At 41.1% G+C, this 20862-nt stretch overlaps 1 protein-coding gene across 2 annotated transcripts in view; it reads right to left on the bottom strand.

The window, feature by feature from the left end:
- tmem108 (transmembrane protein 108) overlaps window positions 1-20862 on the bottom strand; it is a 58666-nt gene that overhangs the window by 30131 nt on the left and 7673 nt on the right. The window contains exon 1 of one of the 2 annotated variants that reach the window (XM_025910194.1): window positions 10430-10658. The exons of the other annotated variant lie outside the window; for it this stretch is intronic. Coding sequence (XP_025765979.1) covers window positions 10430-10643 — 214 coding nt within the window. The 5' untranslated portion in view covers window positions 10644-10658. Of the gene's footprint in view, window positions 1-10429; window positions 10659-20862 lie in introns of those variants that run through there. 2 annotated transcript variants of the gene reach the window in all.

The following is a 20862-nucleotide window of genomic DNA, read 5'->3' as shown; positions in this document are numbered from 1 at the left end:
GTGGCTCTGGATGACAAACCTGGCAGGATGAGTTGCTGGTGCTGTGTCATGAAGGCTAGGGGAGATTGTGCAGGTTATCAATCAGCACATTCACTTCCCTCCAGGCCCTCCTTACAATAAAGTAACACAGCAGCCATTAAAAGAACATTAGGCTCCCAGCGTGTCGTTCAGCCTCATGGTAAACTAGCAACACATCGTCTTCCACGTCCTGTCCAGTCTCGTGGTTATAACTTTAAAAGAAACATGCATGTATGGTGCTCAGACTAACATTTTGGACTATCTGAATCATATTGAGGATAGAAAGCCATTCATATTCATTTATTTTCTTTTTTTTTTGTTTGTTGTTTGTTTTTATAAAATCTTTTGTGGACTTTTAAAAATCAGCTGTATGCATTTTTTTTTAAGAAATTCTATTTTCTGCACAGAACTGAGGTAGCCTGATTCTAGATATCTAGATCACTGCCCTCATTTCCTGTTTCCTTATCAGTTTAAATAGGGCTGGTGTTTTGCTCTGGTGGTTGTTCTCATGTTTGGAAAGACATCTGCCGTCTCGTTTTGTGAAAATGACCACAAATGGTGCATCCGCTATGCAGATTTGCCACGCAGGTGCTATGACCTACAGAAAAAGCATCTTTTGGATCACCAAATACAGTTAGGTACCTAAGTACAGCTATCTGTATACATAGTTCCCCATTATTAGATGCTCAAAGGTAACTGGAGAGCTGGCTGACAAGCAGTTTTATGGCCATGTGAGGTTTTCTCCAGTTTTTCAGCAGTATATTTCACATTTACCATCAGACTGTGACGATACTGCTTGTTTTCGCATCACTGTCAGACAGCAAATGGTAGAGTCTAAGCAGCTCTGCTGGATAAACTACTCTTTATTTTTAAATTGCAGAAAATATTTTTTACTGTTTTTTTTCTTTAATAAAATATACCGGACATCCATCTGCTCCACGACAAGATCATGATGTCAGAAACCAAAGAGTATTAAGCTATAAATAAAGAGCTTAAAGCCCCAACATTTCATGATAGCAGTTTGAACAGTTACAAACTAAAATAAAAACAAAGCCCAACAACAGAAACGCTGCATGTCATGTGGCATTGTGATTGTGCACATTGATTTTATGTTTTCAGTGAGCGAGCTGTCAGCTCGTATCCTTGTCTTAGCCATCTGCAAGTTAACATACTGTATATGTCAGAGCTGAAATTCCAGGACAGTATAGCATTAAAGATGACATGCCTGTCAATAATCATTAATATAGAAAGCAGCACAGCACACAGGCACAAACGTGTCTTTGTCGGTATGTTATTACAGATGCTATTGCTCTTGTGCCTCGTTGTCATGCGTGCCAAACACACAGAATGTCAGCGTCATGCTCGCTTCACGTCAGCAATGAATAAATGTGCTGCAGCTCTCGCCTGGATGAATGAATTGAAAATTGAAGAACTCCCACTCAGAAAGAGCTGAGCACCTGTGCTCAGGGGCAACTGAGGAGGAGTAGAACAACATCACCGGCCTCTTCATTACTCAGCACACACACAGACAAACACACACGCACACACAGCCTGGACCAATGACTAAAGCAATTCATCAGAGGAATCGTGTCCAGAGCCCGATCTGTGGGTGTGTGAACACATGTGAGACACAGACAAAGAGATAAATGGTAGCCAACCAGAATTCCTGCCGATTTGTACAGCTGCCGCAGAGTCCATTTATAAGCAGAATGTTTCAGAGTATCAGCTTCCTGTGCACCTCAGAGATGTTTTTACTCTCCTGGAGGTGACGCAAACCAAGCCTCAGCTCTGTGAAAGCAAATCTAGCATTGAATGCTAAAGCCCTTTTATGTTGTTGAAGCCATAAGCAGAGTGCAAGTCAAGATCTCAGCAAGGCAGAACCTCAGGTGTCAAGTAAGCCAAGGCTCACATCACTCAAGGTGAATGAGTTTGTAAATCTTTATAAGATAGGCTCAGCTCAAGTCAAAGTCTCAAATCTGGTCTTCAAGGAAACAAGTCAAATGAGCCCGGCAACAATACAGTCTCACTGCTTTGTTTTTGGGACTTACGCTGTCTGAAGCCTCAAGTCTTCAAGTAATTATTTCTCCAAATTGCTTCTCAGATCCTAATCTTCCATTTTTAAACTGTGTCCTTGTCTAACATCTCGAGTTAGATCTTTCAGGACTAAATACTCAAGTGGGTCAATTCTTTAGTAATCAGATTACTGTACATGACTATGCAGTATTTGTTATCAGTATGTCTGAATCTGTTTGTAGACCCTTTGCACACAGCCTGCGAGGGCAGAGGGATCGAGTTTATTTGATGATGAATTAGTTGGGTTGTTTTTTGTGTGTGTTCATAACCCGAAATCAGTCACATATCAGGACGCCTTTCAACCAAATGTCTCATCTGTGCTATTTGGATATCCAAGCTACACAGGAAGCCATGAAAATTCCCACAATAGGCAAAGTCAGCAAACTAACCATTTTCCTTCCTGATTCGCCAAAGTTCAAGTCAGGGTTTAAGTTTAATTTTGACTTTTGAAAACACTTGGAAAAAAAATGCAGGCATACTAAATAGGCAAACTCCACAAAGAAAGGTCCCAGCTGACCATCAGGTTGAAACCTGAATGAAAACTTCTTCAAGGTTTGTAAACCAAATATCACATAGCCTCAGTCCAGCCTCAGGTCTTTGGTTTTTTTTGGACATATGTAACCCTGAGGCGAACTTCAAGACAACTTCTTATTTACTAAATTCATAGGAAGGTAGTCTGTCCATCCATCAATCCATTTATTTAATGGTCAGAGGGGTGCTGGAGGCAGGGAACACCCTGGATGGGTTGCCAGTCAGACAACCATTCACACTTGTGGCCAATTTATTAACACCAACTAGCGTAGCAAGCATATCTCTGGGCTGTGGGAGGAAGCTGGAGAACCCAGTGAGAACCAACACAGGGAGGGGGAGAACATCCAGACCCAACGCTGAAAGGCTCCAAGCTGGTTGATGGATTCAAACCCAGGACCTTGCTGCTGTGAGGCAACAGTGCTAACCACTGTACCACCGTGCTGCCAAGAGAGTAGCCGATTCTCAAATTCAAGCCTTTGGTATTAAAGTGTTAAAAATATTAAATCACACTTGAGTCAAGTCATTACCTCTCACAAAGAGTGATCTTTACTCTTCTCTTCACCCAGTAGGATGTCGAATTTCGTTTATATATTTTATATTTATGTGATGTTACCTCAGCGTCAACACTGCCAGTCGCATCATCATCAGTGATGTGTCTGGCACGTCTTGTTTATTTATTTAAAAATCAATAAATAAAATATTTCCAAATTCTTTCTCAATTAAGTTTAAATCTCAAAGCAGTCAAGTCTACAGAACAGCTCAAGTTCTCATTTTGTTCACATAAATCCAACCTGAGTTCACGTCTCAAATAAGTGAAAACTCACGTAGAGCTAAATAATCTGTATTCTGTAAGAGAAGGTGTCGGCCCGGGCAGTACGGCATCACGCTGGGAGCTAAGAGAAGGCTAGACCCGCCTGACATACTCCGGCACACAGTGTAACACACACCTAAGGTCGGGCTTGGTACAAAGAGCGAGGCAGGTAACGGAGCCCCAGGGAAGAAGCTGTGGCAGACTTGTTATGTCACTGGAAAAAGGACACTGCAGACTGAAAGGCACTTGGAATGATTGAGAGCGCTGTCAGTGGAGGGATTTGATTAAGTCAGACCTGACAGACTTCAGCGCAGAGGAAACACTTTATTAGTGATGCCCCAGCGTTTCTGTGCCCAAAGTTTTTGGATATTACGTCTTTACATACAAATGGGTCAAAAAAAAGCCTGAGGTGATCAACCACACCCCCTGGAGTGCAAAGGGTGGTTGATAGTAGGATGTTTATAACATAACAGCAAAAAAAAAAAGGTCAATTACGAAGAACTTCAGTGTACTAAACATGATGCATATAGCACAGTAGCTGATTTGATCTACTATAAAATCTCCCCAGTGGGTGATATTTGGCTTTTTTGTTATTTATAGTGCTCAGACACACACACTCCTGGAGACCTCGACACCTGCAACACCTGCAAATCTCCGCGCAGGCATATACCTACTCTCCTGAGAGTTATTGAGCCAGGCAGTAAAGGAACAGCTATTGGGATGCGGCTCACACTCACCACTGTCTGAGTCGTAAATATCCTCATCTCTGTCGCTCGTCCTCTTCTTCCTCTCTTTCTTCTTTTTGTCCTCACGTGACCCACAGACTCCCCCACCCCAGACTGAGTGACTGACTGATTGCTGCTGCGAGCGGCTCACTGATGATGAAGAGTAACGTGAAACTACAACGTGTCACGTCCCGCTACGCTTGTCACAACCGGTAAGAGAATCAAAAAGTAACATCGCTGCAAAAAAAAAAAAAAAAGGTGCAAAGGGCTTAGGATGACAGTTAAATTCACCACACTTACTGAATGCATAATGACACTTTCCGGAGTCATCCGGGGTTTGAGGCTGACCAAAATCTAGACACTCATAGAAATGCATGAAGAAAGTCCCCAAAGGAAATAATGACACACCTCCTTGCATGTAGATATTTAATCACACGCGAGATTATGTGAATGATCCGATTGATGTTCATGAAAAAGGACATGAAAGACATGTAAATAAACTCTTAATGATGGATTTCTAAAGTAACTTTTAAAGCTTTGCATCACATTTCTTTATTCGTCTACGTGCTTTCCTTTGAGGTTCTGCACTAATGAAGTAAAAAGGGCTGCTTACTGGTTTTTTCAACAATAAGAAAGGACAAAATGGGACAGGTCAGATGTCAGGTTGACTAGTATAAAAAAAAAACAAGGTGTCTGATTGGCTGCTTTGAGAATAAGCGAATAACCACCTGCATATAGAGCTGTGCTGCCTTACTGAGTTAAAACACTACTCTTTGCCCTTTTTCTCTTTCATATCTAAAACACCCGAGGAAAAACATTTGATCAAAGACTCGCTTTTGCCTTCTGTCTCAGAGCCAGCTCTCTAGGCCGTTACATCTCACAGCGTGGCTGTACGTGTCGGGTCAGCAGACAGACTGATATGTAAAATCTGTCTCTCCTGCCCTATCGCATCGATTATTGGACCTGTGTCACTCGGTGAGGCCACAGTAACGGATAACAAGCACATAATCATTCTCGTAATGACTGTCTAAATTTATACCTGGAAAATAAGCAGGGAGAGCTAATCAACCAAAGACTTTTCATTTCTCTAAATCCTAAAGAATTATGGAGAAAAACAATTATTTGGATTTAAAGAGTGTGGTTTTTGACTTGAGCTTTTTTAAATTTACCTCCCCGGCAGCTAAGACAAGACATTTGCTGGCGATAACATTCCTATCTGTGTGTCCTCCGGCACACATCTTCAGCCATCTGAGCGCCTGAAGCTGGGAGACGTCAGAGGCGGTTACGGCTCTGTAGAGCGATCTCCAACAGCAGTTTCAACACAGGCCTAAATGTAAAAGATCAGGGAAAATAAACCCTGAGCTGCAAGCCCTTTCTCCTCGTTCATCTCCCATCTCTTTCTGCTTCCCACTTCTTTAATGTCATGTCATGCTTTCATCCAAATAAGTATCTTGCTCTTTCCCTTCTCTCATCTTTACTTCAAACTTGGGCTTCATGCTCTAAGTCCCCTGAAGCAAAGAGGGCGTTTTAAATCCGACTCTGGAAGCTGGAAAATGGGATTTAAAAAAAAAAAATTAAATGATGAGGAATAATTTAAAGACTTCCATCCAACATCTACATGAAGACACAAATTTTATTTTTATTTATTTATTTATGCTCTGTGTGCTTCCCTGTGCATATACTGAGTTTACATATATATACACTGTTGAATTGTTTTGTAGCAGCAGGAAAATCAACCAGGGCTTTTCAGCTGAGAAGAAATAAAAGTTGAAATTTTCAACTATGGCATTTAAAATTGTACAAAATAATGTTTTAACATTACAAGTAGATCAAATTGGCATTAATGTGAAAGGGAAACCCACTGAGAATTAACACTCAGATCTCAGAGGAGCAGTTTACACTTACACAACTGTTGAAATTCAAAGATGTGATAAAGAAAACACAGCTAGAGTGGCAACTTAACAGGTAGTTGGTGGAATACTTAACAGCCGAACATGTAGCGAAATGATCTAAAACATTAATGCATCTTTAAAAAAAACATTTTAATATCGTTTTTACTTTGTAAGACATGTCGAAAAGTGGCGTATAATGTGTACCCAAAGGTATTCTGCATTGACAGTTATCCTGCAAATGTCAGATCACAAGAAAAAAAAGTGTTATTACAGCTGAAAAATTAAAGGTAAATGTCAAAACTTAAGTTGTATCAAATGCTCTAAAGAGAGAGAGAAAAGCAGACAGGAAGAACCACGGGGGATTTACAAACTAAATCAGATGAAAAATCAGGGCCCTTTGCTTGTATAACAAAAGGCTGACTCCGGAGCAGTACAAGAGAGCATTAGCTTTCCCCTTGAGTACATCTACTGTCCCCCGAATTCCCCGGGAAAGCTCCTCAGACGGTAAATGGATAGAAATTTAATTTGAGGCTATGCCTCCTGTACGTTCAGCTCAGAAAGCATTTTTACTGGCAAAAACAGCAAGGCTGGCATTGTTGTCACCAGGTGAGTTTGTCTGTGTGCGTCATCCTGGGAAGATGGGGTCCTGGTGGGTCCTCCACTGAGATCTAACACAAAGGCAGCTTAAAGCACTTTCGCTGGTATATGTGTGTCTGTCTATGGAAAGATTTTATCACTGCAATAGCATCATAGCGGTGCATGATACAATAATTAAAGATTACAGATGTATTCACTTTAGTTTATTAGGATCACTGTTAATTACAGTAATGCAGTTCCTGGGGTTCAAAAGAAACTGAAGTGGGCTGTAGTGTCAGATCCAAATAATGAGTGAATTTAGAGATCGGTGTGGTCTAACTCCTGGAAATAAAGCAGCCTGCATTCTTGTCACAACTTTATTATTTAAAAGCATTTTTGACCCTTTAAGTTTTATTTGGAACTATTCACTTTTCTTATTACCATTTCTAACATTTCCAAGGAAAAACTCAAAAGACAAAGCGATGCAAAACTTTTGATTGGCAGTGCTAATCTGTCAGAGTGCACAAGGTTGTATGTGTGACTGTGGAGCTTAGCACTACATCAGATTTCCTGTAATGCCAGAGACGTGGTTGTCCTCCATCTGACAGCTCATCTGCAGCAGGTCGAACACCTGTCACACTTCACTGTCTGTCAGGGAAGGTGATGGCAGACCAGCTGGTGGCCAAACTGCCTTTCAGGGCAAGCTCGCACAGTTTAAAAGGTACCCGTCGGTGGACACAGAGTGACTCAGCTGGAGGCTGAATAAAGTATTTTTCCCAATGTTAGACCTTTTTACCGAAACAATCTTTTGAATTCATTCAAACCGTACAAGAGAGGATTTTTGTATGGACATATATTCACCTTTTTAAAATCTACATTAGGGCTGTTCGAGAAAAGAGCCGGTCTTTCTGAATACGATCCTGCACATTTGCCTTAACTTTTGAAATAAATTCAGCACATGAAAGGAAGAAAGGGAAAAAAATCCCCACACTGGAAAGAAGTTGAAAATTGAAAGCAGAATCTTTTGTAAAGCCCGATATGTGGTCTGCTAACTGAAATGTCCTTTTAGGTGAATACATGCAGGGAAAATGAGATTTAAAAATCAGAATCTTTGAACATAAAAGTAACACAAGGCATAGAGATGAAAGATCCCCAGTGGCAAGGCATTTCGATTCAACTGAACATGAATCTTATGTTCCAAAAGAGGTTTGTTACAAAGCTACACCTGTTTAACTGCTCCTTTAGACAAATATCTAATGAGCCAATCACATGGCAGCAACTTAGTGCACGGAGTTTTATGTAGACATGGTCGAGACGACGTGCTGAAGCTCAAACTGAGCATCAGAAATGGAAGAAAAAGGTGATTTAAGTGATTTTGAATGTGGCATCGTTGTTGGCGCCAGATGGGCTGGTCGGAGTATTTCATAAACTGCTGATCTACTGGGATTTCCCACACACAGCCATCTCCAGGGTTTACAGAGAACGATCAGAAAAAGGGAACACATCCAGAGAGCCGCAGTTCTCTTGAGGAAAATGCCACTATTGCAGTATCTGAAAACACCGATTCGTGGAATATTCTGTCATTGGTTTGGGATAGTGTGAAATGCCACAACATATTTCAGTATTGTTGCAAACATGGTGTGCCTAACAATATGTCCAGTGAGTGTATTAGATTCATGAACTCTAAAGGTTTAAGACTAGAAACTAAAGACCTGAGTCCAGTTGTTTCTTGTGTCTTACTGTATTTCCTATATTACATTAAAAAATTAGTCATTTTTCTCATTTTGGGGGATTTTGTGGCTTTTGGTGGTTTAAACCTTTACTTATTATGTTGTTTACATAACACTTGGATTTTTCTGTATTCTTATCAATAACATTCTGGTGATACTAATATACAATAATACAATTTTTACATTTTCTATAGAGCATGGTAGTACTTACAACTACGTTAAACCATGACATACTATTGTTTTTTATTCTGTCGTGTTTTGATCAGTCTCCCTATACGTGTTTGAGATTGTAATTTGAGTACGCTGCTAAATTTGTATCACATTAACAACAGGAAAGAGTAAAATGACTGGCAAAGAGGACGAAAAATGCAAACTAGTTTTATAATGAAGACTTTAAAAAGTAAGCAAAGTCTACAGATGAACTGTGAACTTACAAGGTGTGACTTTAAAGCCTGTTTTTGATGTATTCGTCAGACAAACGTTAGCAGTCTCCGTGGGACAAAACATCCAATCACATCTTACTGTAACATCTGTTTTCTGCTCTGATTGTTAAGGCAGAAGGTATTTTTAGCTCCACATATTGAATAACAGCAGACACTTCTCCAGAGATTTAAAATTGAGACAAACAGACAAGCCAACAACAGAGCAAAATAGCATGACACAGCAGTAGCGCTGCAACACCGAGGGTGCTGTCAGCCGCCATCTATCCTCCGGCTACCCAGTGGACATCACGCTTCCCGCAAGGCCTCCCTGAATGCACCTTAGCCTTTTATACTAAGCAGGTAACTCAAAAAAATCAGCATTTAGGCAAGAGCACAAGCTTTGATACAAATGTTTGGCCCTGCGACAGCAGAAACACTTTTTTTGTGCACTGCAGCACAACTTGCTGCGACATTAAGCAGAGAAGGACCATTTGTCAAAGTGCTTCCCGCCAGAAATCCCTGATGTGACGCCGCTTCTGAGGACACTTTGTAGCCTTAAAACTAGCCTTAAAACTTCTTCCACAGAAGAAACGACCACCTCTGCGTCAGCAAACACTGCCTTCGCGTCCACACAACCTCTGCAGAAAACATTGGTTATTAAAAGCCAGCTCTCATATATAAGGAGGACACAATTTGGTCTGATGTTACTATGTCCAAATGATTCGTGTCATCTAACCAAGTGTCATGCATGAACATGAAAGCTATTTTATTTGCTTTGAGGCTTGCAGATTAAAAATGCAGCAGTGCAAGATGACAAACCAAGGGTTGTGCCTTCGGGGTATGAGCTACTTCCTACTCTTCTAGTTTTTACTTAACGCAGAACAAAAGGCTCGGGGTAGCTACCATCACAGAGGGAATAATACCATAAACATGCTTAATCCCTTCAAATAAACATAAGATGTAGCAGGGTGGGACAGTGTGCTTATTTCAGCATCCTGGGGGGTCGAGGACAAAAAACAAAAGATAAATGTAGGTATCAGTGCTGCTTAACAGACGGAGAACTGCTGAATTTTTAAGGGTCGCAACCCACATAACTGATACTTGAAAGCAAGTCAGGAAACTGATGTCACCACCGAAGGAAATAACTAACCTCGGAAATCCTCTTCATCCAGTACTATTCAGTAATCTGGAATTTAAAGATGTAAGTGAGTGAAAATGTGACAATAGGCAGCGGAGTTCACGCTTTCCTGTGGACGTATCATCTGATAATCCAACTGCGAGTATCTATGAACCACACAGCAGCTACGTCTGGAGAATGGCCGGAAACGGGGCCCTTTGGCGCATTCAGGAATGTCCGTGAAGTAGACACAGCAAGTCCGCGTTGTACCCAAGAATTTGCATCGCAAAGCAGGAAATTCAACTGTTTCCACTCTGTCTCAACGCTTCCCGTCTCAGTTAATGGGCCCCAAACACAGTTTCAGGAGAAACAGCAGAGCATACACCTCAGAATCTCCAGGACTTTCCACACTCTGTACACACATTCCTGATTTTACCTCTTGACGCAACCTCTTGGATCATGACAATGGCAGGAACGAAAAGCAGTAGGGATGTTTTTTGGAGGCATGGAGGGGGGCTGGGGTGTGTATTGTACCTCGTTTCCTTGAGTGGTGCAGCAGAGATTGCTGAGAGCCAGCTGGGACGAGCGAACAAGAGGAGCAACATCCGTACGGAACATCCAAGGTCCCGAGATTTCCCGCCGGGTGATGACCACGTGTCCGGAGCCCAAACAGCGAGAGAGACGGAGGGAAAGATGTCGCATTGTTCTCCTCTCTCCTCCTCCTCCTTCCCCCCTCACCCACCACCATTAGTGAGACGGATTAACTCCAAGAGCTTCTAGTGTAGAGTGTGTCTGGCTCGCTGTATGCTGATACACACACAGACACTGCATCAATTAGACCTATTGTTATTCAGAGTGACAGGCGAAGGCAGATGCGCTCTACAACAACACGACCAGGACAATTGGCCTGAAGCGGGAGAATTTACTTACGGATGAGCACCCCGGTTGCTCAGTTCACCAAACAGACTAAAGCTCTAATAAGGCAATTAAAGACTAAAACTGTGCGTACTGCAGCACACAACACCCAAACATGCCCGTGAAGGGCACACCCTGAGAGCGCCCTAGAGTCCTCACAGGGGTGACCTCTCCCTTCCAGCCACCACAGGAGCGAGCAGAGCAGCTGTAATGACTTGAATCAACATCTCCTGCAGCTCTGGGGCTGACGTTCACTCGGAGATGACAGATGATATGATGGCTTGGAGACCTGACAGGGTTGACATTTTAAAGTGAGATCCTGCTGATGCTGGTCTAGTGGGAGTCCGGTTGCAGTGCAGGAGGTGTCAGAGGGGAACATGTTTGACACAACATTTGGATCAATATCGCTGAGCAGAAAGCGCCCGATTATGCGGGCACTGTAATCAGGAAAGCAGCAAATGAAAAATCAGAAGTGGCAGAAACTGACAAAGTATCAAGCAGGTGTTTTCTCTCTCTCTCCAGTCATGGGAAAAGATCCACGATCCATCACAGTTTGCAGATTTCTGCCCACAAAATGACAAACATGATCCTGACCTTGCAATTTGAGTGAAGACCCATTAGGTGATCATCGTGTACAGGTTTCACTGAAATCTGTACACAATGAGGGACAATCCATTCATCAGTCTTTCTTCCAAATGAGCTATAAATGACTATTTTCACTAACAAATAATAAAAACTGAAAAAGACATTTACCATCTTAGTTTATCTAAATGCACATTTGTTTGTGCTGGAGTTTACGTACCTCAGGATCTTGTTCGCCAGTAAGGGGAGAAGAGGGCGAGAGATTGGCAGACGGGTTGGGGGCACAGGTGCAGTGATGCTGATGGTGAAAAGGCAGGTGAGCATTAAAAGTAAAGCTCTGAATTTACTGGTCGATCTGTATTCCTGCCCTCACCTATGGTCACGAGCTCTGGGTAGTGACCGAAAGAACAAGATTGCTTATATAAGCAGTGGAAATAATTTTTCTCTGAAGAGTGGCTGGCCTCTTCCTCTACCTTAAAAAACCTACCTGAAGAGTTCAGTCATCTAAGAGAGGCTCAGAGGAGAGCCACTACTCCTCCACATCGAAAGGAGCCAGTTAAGGTGGTTCGGGCATTTGATAAGGATGCTTCCCGGGCACCTCCTGGGTGACGTGTTCTGGGCATGTCCCACACATTACATCTCTCTTAGTGATCCCCCAGATAGACTGCTGCTCCTGCGAGTCGTCCCCAGATAAGTGGAAGAAAATGGGTGTTTATATACAAGTTGTTTAAAAAACAGATGTTCCTTGAATGACCACTTGAAGCTGTTTCTAAATGGAGTCAGTCCATTCCCGTATTGAATGCATTAGTTTTTTACATGACTCTGTATAAAATCTTAAAGAATACAAGGTCATGAGAGGACTGGCACCTATCCCAGCTGCCAGAGGATGAAAGATGGCTTCACCTAAAAACTTCAAATATTTTAATGCAATTATCTGATGAGTCACATGACTTGCTGTGTGATTTGCTGTACTTACAGGAATAAGTCTGTGCTCTAGTTTGTTTAGTAAGTGAAATTTAATACTTATTTTATTTGTACAATAGTGTGCAAAGGTCTTGAGCCGCCCCTCATTTCTTTATTTCTTCATTTCTTTCTTCCAAGGAGACTTTCTTGTTGTTATGTTAAAAGTGTTCTCGAGCAGCAGCTCTCCAGGCTTTCTGAAGGTCTCTCAGAGTTTTGTTCCTGACCATTTCAGAGGAATATTTTTGTTGGAAAGCTGCTTAATGCGGACCTATGAAATACTCGATCTCTAAAAAAGTACCTAACTCAAGGAATGAACCAGTGTTGTGTCTACAAATAAAAGACAACTTAGCAAAGAACCCATTTTAAATAGTATCTTTAGGCACTTTGTTACTCACAAAAACACAATTTGTTCCAATTTCGTTATATGAATGTATAAAAAAGCCAGTTTGACAGGCATACAATTGTGTTTTTCCACCAACAAAATGATTCCTAAAGAGCTTTTAGCTGAAAACTCTGCATTTCTCCAACAGAAAAGTATCAGAAAGTCATGTTCAGTTGATCCATCTACTGTTCACTGAAGCATGATCAGACATGGTCTCAGTTGGTGGCTTCCAAGAAGCCAATCTTAAAGAAGGGAAACAGGGAGCAAACTTAAGGTATGCCAGATATATAATACAGTGGAACCCCGACTTACGAAATTAATTTGTTCCCGAGGGTCTTTCGTTAGTCGAAAATTTTCGTAAGTCGAAGCACCCATCGTGCCTTTTGACTGAACGATAGGTTATAGGCTAATTGCTAACGGCAACAACAATACGTCGTTCAAGTGGAACAGCGAAGCACAAGTACGAAAGCCAAGGGGTTGTCACATGATTCGGAAGGCATTGTAGGCATTCTGGGCTCAGCCAATTTTTCGTTAAATGGGGTATTCGTAAGTCGGGGTTCCACTGTATAATATACAAGAACTGGACTGAAAATCAGTGGCAACAGCTCTGATGGAATGATGAATCCACATTTGAGATATCTGGTTGAAATCTGTAGTTGTCCATATATATTGAGGAAGTCAGGAGGGAGGTACAACAATGAGTTTCTACAGCTATTTGTAAAACACAGTGGAGGCTTTTTCATAGCTTGGGGCTGCATTTCACCCAGTGGTGTTGGTGTTGGAATTATGAAGACAGAAAAGAACCAACAGAGTTTGATCCACCATACAGTACCATCTCAAACGCATCTGATTGGGAACAGCTTTATTTTTTGTATGTCAATGTTCCCCCCAAAAAACTGCCAATGGAGAAAAGCACAAAGTGGAGCAAAATCAGTCATGGATTGGCCTCCCGAGAGTCTGCACCTCAACATTACTGAAGCAGTGTGGAATCATCTTGTCAGAGAACAGAACAAATGACAGAAACATCCAGAAAGAAGAGTTTTGAAGGTCCTTAAAGAAGCTTGGAGAAATATTACTGAAGCCTGCTTAAAGAAATGACAGGAAAGCTTGTCTAAGAGATTTCTGGCTGTGTTAAAGAATAAAAATGTTCCAAATACAGACTGGAAAGCTTGTTAGAAGTGAACACATTGTGTTTGCTTTACATACTGTATGTCCTGTATGTCTGCACATTTTAACATTCCCAATTCTGCAAAGCAAAATATAAGGAAATGAAGGGTAGTTCAAGACTTTTGCACAGTACTATATTCTATCCCCGGTTAGCAGATATTTGTATCTGTGTTGCATGCATACTTCGTGCATTTTATTAACCAGCTAACTGGCGTTAGCTAATAACTTGACACTTAACCTTTAAGTTAAAATGAGTCTGGGTACGGCAATGGCCAAAATAACACCTTTGAGGCTTCAAAACAGTTGTCCACAAATAAATGGGTGCTGTTACCATAGAAACTTCTATCTTGTATTTATTAATGGACTGTTTTTGATCAACAGTCTATTAGCCAAACACTTAAGCATAAAATTTACTGCACTAAAGCCTTCATCAAACATCTAGCACCTTATAAATTCTCAATTTTTTGTGCTTAAAATGTCCAATTACACACAGCCACTATTTTCTTCGTTGACAAAAATAATCCTTGCGAAACTGGGTTGATAATTGCTGTCCTGCTTACAGTGTCAGGCTGAACTGCTGTGAACAAAACAAGCCAATTATTCTGAAACCATTTTGATTTTTTCTTCAGAACACACAGGATCTGAGCCTTGCTAATAAGCCTCGCTTTCATAACTCTAACACCCCAGACCAACAGAGCACAAGTTATAACAGGATCCGTGTGCTGAGTAACACAATGATGGCGGTTATTTTCACCGAGGTTTGGAGCTCCATTTAACCTGACGCAAGAGGATCAAGATTAGGGTGCAAGCGCCTTAGAGGAACATTTTTTAAATACATGGGCTTGTTCCTATAGGTGTGAAGTAACATCAACAACTGAAGAAATTGATGCACGTACTGTATAAGTGGCTTTAGGATGGATTACACTCAAACAATATCCATCAAATATTTCCCGCTGATGCCAATCTGAAAAATAATGAAGCAATCAGTGCAACCACTCAGCATGCTAATTACCAACGCCAGCCCAGGACACCCACCGGCAGCTTCTCGGAGTGTGTGCATGTGCATGTGTGTCAGTTTTAAAAATGCTTTCCAGGAGAAAAATGTCTCACCAATAGACATTTAATTACCAGAGGATGAGGTGCTTTGGTTCTCCCGTGCCATTATTCACGGCTGAATTAATGAAGAGGTAAACAGCAGAGGAACAAGGCAGACTCTGCGTGGTTTGGATGATATCTGCAACACCCCTGCTCACACAGTCAGCAGTGTTTATTATGAATGAAGAAGCGGTTAAAAACAAGGGATGGAGCAAGAACTGTGGGTGCTTCAGACAGTTTATGATTAAGTGATGAACCACAGATGGTCCACGCCTCTTAGTTTTTACATGAAACAGGTGAGAAAATTAACAGTGTTTAAAAATTGATTGCTGTTTTCATCGGATAATTACACGGGATTGTCATAAATTTTTAAGACTTCCATCAGGGGACAAATAAGGAATGAGTAACAAATTACAGAAAAATCTACATGAACATAGTTAACAAGCGACTGTAACTAAGTAACTGGAGGAATAAACAAGACTTTTAATCAAAGAAGTATAGAAACTGCGATACATTTGTCATTAAACTTTGAACTCAAAGGTTTGTTTGCTGGACATGAATGGCAACTTTCATTTGAGTCATCAAAAAGACAGTTTGGATCTGGAAAAACACCCAAACTGTCCCCCTCTGATGAAAGGAAATTGGTTAGGATGCTCAGAAACAACATAGGAACCACCAAGGCTCAAGCCTGCCATGAACTGGTAGAGTATGGGCCAAGAAGGAAGATCTTGCTTCAAAATACCTTCAAGATTGCCTAAAATTTGCAGCTGCTCGCTTGGACAAGTCAGATCCTTCTGGAACACCGTACCAACTGTTAAGCATTGTGGTAGTAGCATCATGCAAGTGGTACTGCACCATTGCACAAAGTGGAGGGAATAATGAAGGAGGGCTACTTCCAAATTCTTCAACTTAACCTCAAATCAACAGTTAGATGGTTAATGGGCACAGTTGGGTTTTCCCATAGGACAACGATCCCAAACACACATCAAATTTGGCTTTGGAATGGATGAAGCAGGTTAACATGAATCAAAACCTAATTTATATGTTTCATAGTAATTTCCCTCCACACAAGATTTAGCTCAATACATTTTTTGTTTTCTGGACCTTCAGCTTCGGGATCTCTGACATCCAGTTTCCACTATTTTATAGGCCAGTTAATTAATCTAGTAAGGTATCAGTTTAATAAATGATATATATACAGCCAGTACTTTAGTCAGTGTACTGACTTACTCTCTAATTTACACTTTTGATTAGGCAAATTTAAGGTTTTTCCTTTAGAGTTGCTCAGATGTCATTCTGACCTTGGATGAGGTTATGTAAAAAATTTACATAAGTGCCTCTCATCCATGCAGTGGAGCTGGGGCAGCAGTTGTTTCATTTTAACATTGATTTTGTAAGAAGAGATTTTAAGTTAGGTCAAGATTTCTGCCAAAGTAATGATATAAAAACAGCAAATCTACAGTTTTTTAAAGTATGTTAAGCTCACTCCACATATTTTGAGGGATGAATATTGCAAAAAACACCTCTAATTTACCAGCAAGAAGGTGCTTGTGTTCTGATCTCTGCACACCTAAATCTAAATGTACAATTTTTAGAATAGTATCAGTATATATTTGTCTTTATATGTACACAACACCAAAATAACTCATGAACTCTTTCGATGACCAGTGAACAAAATGATTGATATTAGTCTTTGTTAGCTGCTCTCAGCTTGCATTTATTTTTTGGGAGAAAATTCCTGGGCTTACCAATGAGGAGAGTGACAAAAGCAAACAAACTGCTCCAGACAAAATGAATGTCAATGGCATTCCAGTGGCCTGTTTACAGCTATCGTAGTTAAATGTCAAATGGTTGGCCCCGCGGGGAGACCGAGCTGGCTGGGAGTGAATTTGTAGGTGTCTCCATGTCTCCGCCTCCATCATTCCACCGCTTCTCTCTTCTCTGTGATGCCGGACATGGGACAATATGGCGGCATGAGCAGTAGCATCTATTATTAGTTGAAGAGTGAAGAATGGAGCGAGTCCCCAGGGGAAGGCAGAGGTGGCAACCAAACCTCACGGACATTATTTTAGGAGTTTGTGTGTTGACAGTTGTGCGGGAGAGGAATTGTTTGCCACTGATGACAAAGCTTTGTTTGCGTCTTTAAAGGACCATTCCAGTGGTTTTTTGCACATTGTTTCTGTTGATAACTATAACAACACGGCTAACCATAATCTAAAACATGCAAACCAAACTGTAAATTTCTTACACATTCCAGACAGTCACTACAGTCTGTAAATTAAATTTACATTTTTAAAGCTGTGGAAGTCAGCCTCAGCAATATCAGCAATGCAAATAGTCAATGGATGAATAAATGTCATCTGCGCTTTGGAGTGCAAACACAAAAAATTAAACCCAGGTGGAAGGAGAGGAGGCAGAGAAATGGTCCAGCTTTTATAACCTGGAAGGCCTGAGTGAACTGAATTACTTGACAGGCCTCCCACGTGAGCCAGTTACCCTCTAAGGTTGGGATTATGCTGTGTACACACACAGCTGCAGAAACCACAGGTGCTTTGTTGTTCTTGTTATAATACCTTGTTCTTGCTATGCTCCTTAGTGTGCTACTTAGTATAACTGTGTTGTTACAAAAAGCTGAAGAGCTTGCATGCGGGCGTCCACGAGTCTAATCACGAGCCTCGCATTCTTGTGGATACGGAAAATATCCACTTCACACTACCAATGCAGAATGGCTTCAGATCATTTTCTATAAAGTCAGTGACATGAAGCTACAAACGGGCAGCTGTCCAAAGTTTAGCCTCAACTATGTTCAGCAGTGCAAAGATGCAAGGAAGCTTCAGCCATCAAATGCTTCAATATTCACACACAAGAAGTCCAAGTGCTACAGCTGCAGGGACTTGGTGACAACGTAGCTGCCCACACTTGGTTGTTCTATCATTCTGATGCTTGTAATGTAACTTTAGCATAGCATGTCAGCGGAGGGCTAGGACCATAGACTGTGTATAAAAGATGTTGCATCTTCCTGGTCTGAAAGGAGAAGCCTGTGTGAGTGGCTTTAACATGCATTTTTTAAATGGCCAATTAATTGGTTGCAAAAAGAACTCGGGCTGTTTATGAGAAAATGGCTCTCGGGCCCTTGCTCTTTGACCTCAGTAAACACTTTCCTGACTTCCTGGGCTCATTTCACTAGTTTAAAGTCCTACTAAATAAAACATGCTGTCTGTCTCTGTCCCCACCGGAGACATCGAAGCAGCATCCACCCTGGAAGGGATTCACAGCGACGGAGCGACCGGAGACCGTAGAAAACGAATGGCATTCAACAACGGGGCAAATAACTGCTGGCGGCACTAAGTGGGCGGGACCCGAGATAAACTCTTCCTGCTTCAAATGGCTCCCACAAGTGCTTAGAGGGGAGTTGGAATGTGTGCTCATAACATACACACTTATTATTTATTTTAATTTTACCTTTTAAAATTGCATCTTAAACTTCTGTGCTGCTATATCTCTATAGAGAAGGAGAATAAACCAGGGTGTGCTCATTGGCTAACAAATTGTCATTAAAATTGTCAATTTCAACGCCCGGACCAGGACGTCATTAACCAATGGGAGACATCATAGAGCCTTAGATGTTTGGAAATGAAACAGTCATGTAAAAATATTAGTAAAATGAAGGAGCCAAATACTGGTCTAAACCTGTCTCTCTCTATCTATATATAAATACATATAAATACTTGTTTATATGGTTATTTTTGTTGTTTTTTAGCTATGTCTGTGCAACTCAGTTCAAATAAAATCCCATTGGGCATCCACTAGCAGTTAGCATCCAGACTCAGTGCAGAAGACAGTACTATACAATTAACTTACTGTTAATGGATTAGATGTTTGCAACACAGGGATTCGAATGCATTAATTTCTAAAGAAATTTATAACTCTTGCTGATATCTTGTTATCTGTATTTACACGTGCTGCCTAAGCCAATAGAGAGATTTTAGGATTATAAAATGACAGAGCCTAAATTTACAAAACCATACATATGGTCCTGCAAGAGCACATTATGCAGAGGAAACAAGAAAAATATGGTTATTACAGCAGCAGCAGATGCATAAACTCTCATTACAGCGCTGAAAGGGAGCAGAAAAATAACTGCAGTTACTACAGCATGTTTGACATATCGAGCTGCAGTGTGTTTACAGCCCAAACAGCCCGTGGAGCGACCAGTGAGTCCAATTTATTTGCGGCTTCTGACAAACCCAAAACGTCAAGTCATCCCTTCTCCCCAAAGGACACCCTCACTCTCCTCTTTTGCGAGGGAGGAGAGGGGATGAGAGGAGGGGAGTCGTTCCAGCAGCTTCAGCGGCAGTTTCATTGGGTTCCTGCTGCCTGTCATTCACTGCACTGCTATTCTGTATATGAAATAATCTGGGTGTGAACATGGATCTTGTGGGCGAGTGATCCCGGGCCTTCAATTTGTCATTTTTTAATGGGCATTTTTTGTAAAAAACAAAACAAAAAAACAAACAAAACTGATATCTGTCCAGTCAGATTTTGCTGTTGCTACAACGTTGCTCCTGTCTGCTGCCAGTTCTGCCACTCCAGCATCAACGTCCTCCCTACACAATAACGCCACAGTCTCCATGGTGATGTACCTGACACCATTACCAGCATCACAAACACATTCACAAACAAACACACACAAAACAAGCAAAATCCCACTGTGTCACTTGACAGCTTTTTTTTTTTTTTTTTTAACATGCCGCTCTGTGTATAGTAATTAATTTGCGGGGCCGCCTCGCTCCATCTTATTCTCTATTAATGCTGTCTCAGATTACCAGGCAGCTTTTTAGCCTCCTGAAGACACAAATCTCCGAGCCTAGAGAGGCAGACGGGGGAGAGAATGGAAGGAAACTGTATAAGCCACTCTGTCTAATTGTGGGTGACAAGTGCTGATATTTTCATATTTGAGGCGTTCTCCCAGAGGTGGTTAATGATCAGCTTACAATGAAATGTCAGCTCCTGTGACACCTTTGGATAAGAAGACATCAGAGGCATACTCGCCATAGTTTTGTTCGAATTTTGAACTGTTAGCTGTCTGTATAAATTAATTCCAGTGTTATTCTTACTGATTTTTTTATCAGTTGTACAAAACTGTGAAAAAGTCTTGAGCCACCCCTCATTTCTTTATAAGAAGGAGGACATGCCAGACTTTTCCGCTGCTTTTCCACTCTTTTTCAGTCCAGTCCTTCTACATGACCATTTTCAGGGGAATGCTTTTTTGTCTGATTAGCTGCTTAATCCTTACCTGTGAATCATTTCAAAGTGAAAAACTCACCTGATTCGAGGGATAAACCAGTCGCTACATATAGCATATAACAGTTTTAAATTTTGAATTGTATTTTTAACTGTAATTTTTTGTAATTTTTAAGATGATTTGATAAAAAAAAAAACCTATTAGTTGAAAACTTGAATAAGTGGCAGGTTCTGAAAGACATGTTCTTAAGAAAATGTACATACCTGGATAGAAAAAAACACTATGAAATACCATGAGTCATTAGGATTGCTGAAGCAGTGTGGGATAATCCTGACAGAGAACTGAACAAAAGACAGCCAAGATCCAAAGAAGAGCTTTGAATGTCCTTCAGGAAGTCTGGAAAACAATTCCTGAATCTACATAAAGAAATGTCAAGAAAGCTGTGTTGAAGAATAAAGGCGGTCATGTTGACTTTCAGGCTCATTAGAATTGTACAAACTCTGTTTTTGCCTTTTTGACTGTATTTCATGTTTCAATAAATCGCTGCACCTATATAAAGAAACAAGGGGTGGCTCAAGACTTTTGCACAACAGTGTATTTCATGTACTTAACCATTAA

The sequence above is a fragment of the Oreochromis niloticus genome, linkage group LG9 (genome assembly GCF_001858045.2).
Source record: "Oreochromis niloticus isolate F11D_XX linkage group LG9, O_niloticus_UMD_NMBU, whole genome shotgun sequence".
In the NCBI taxonomy this organism is placed as follows: domain Eukaryota; kingdom Metazoa; phylum Chordata; class Actinopteri; order Cichliformes; family Cichlidae; genus Oreochromis; species Oreochromis niloticus.
The sequence above is the reverse complement of the archived record's forward strand: the minus strand, read 5'-3'. Positions and strand labels throughout refer to the sequence as shown.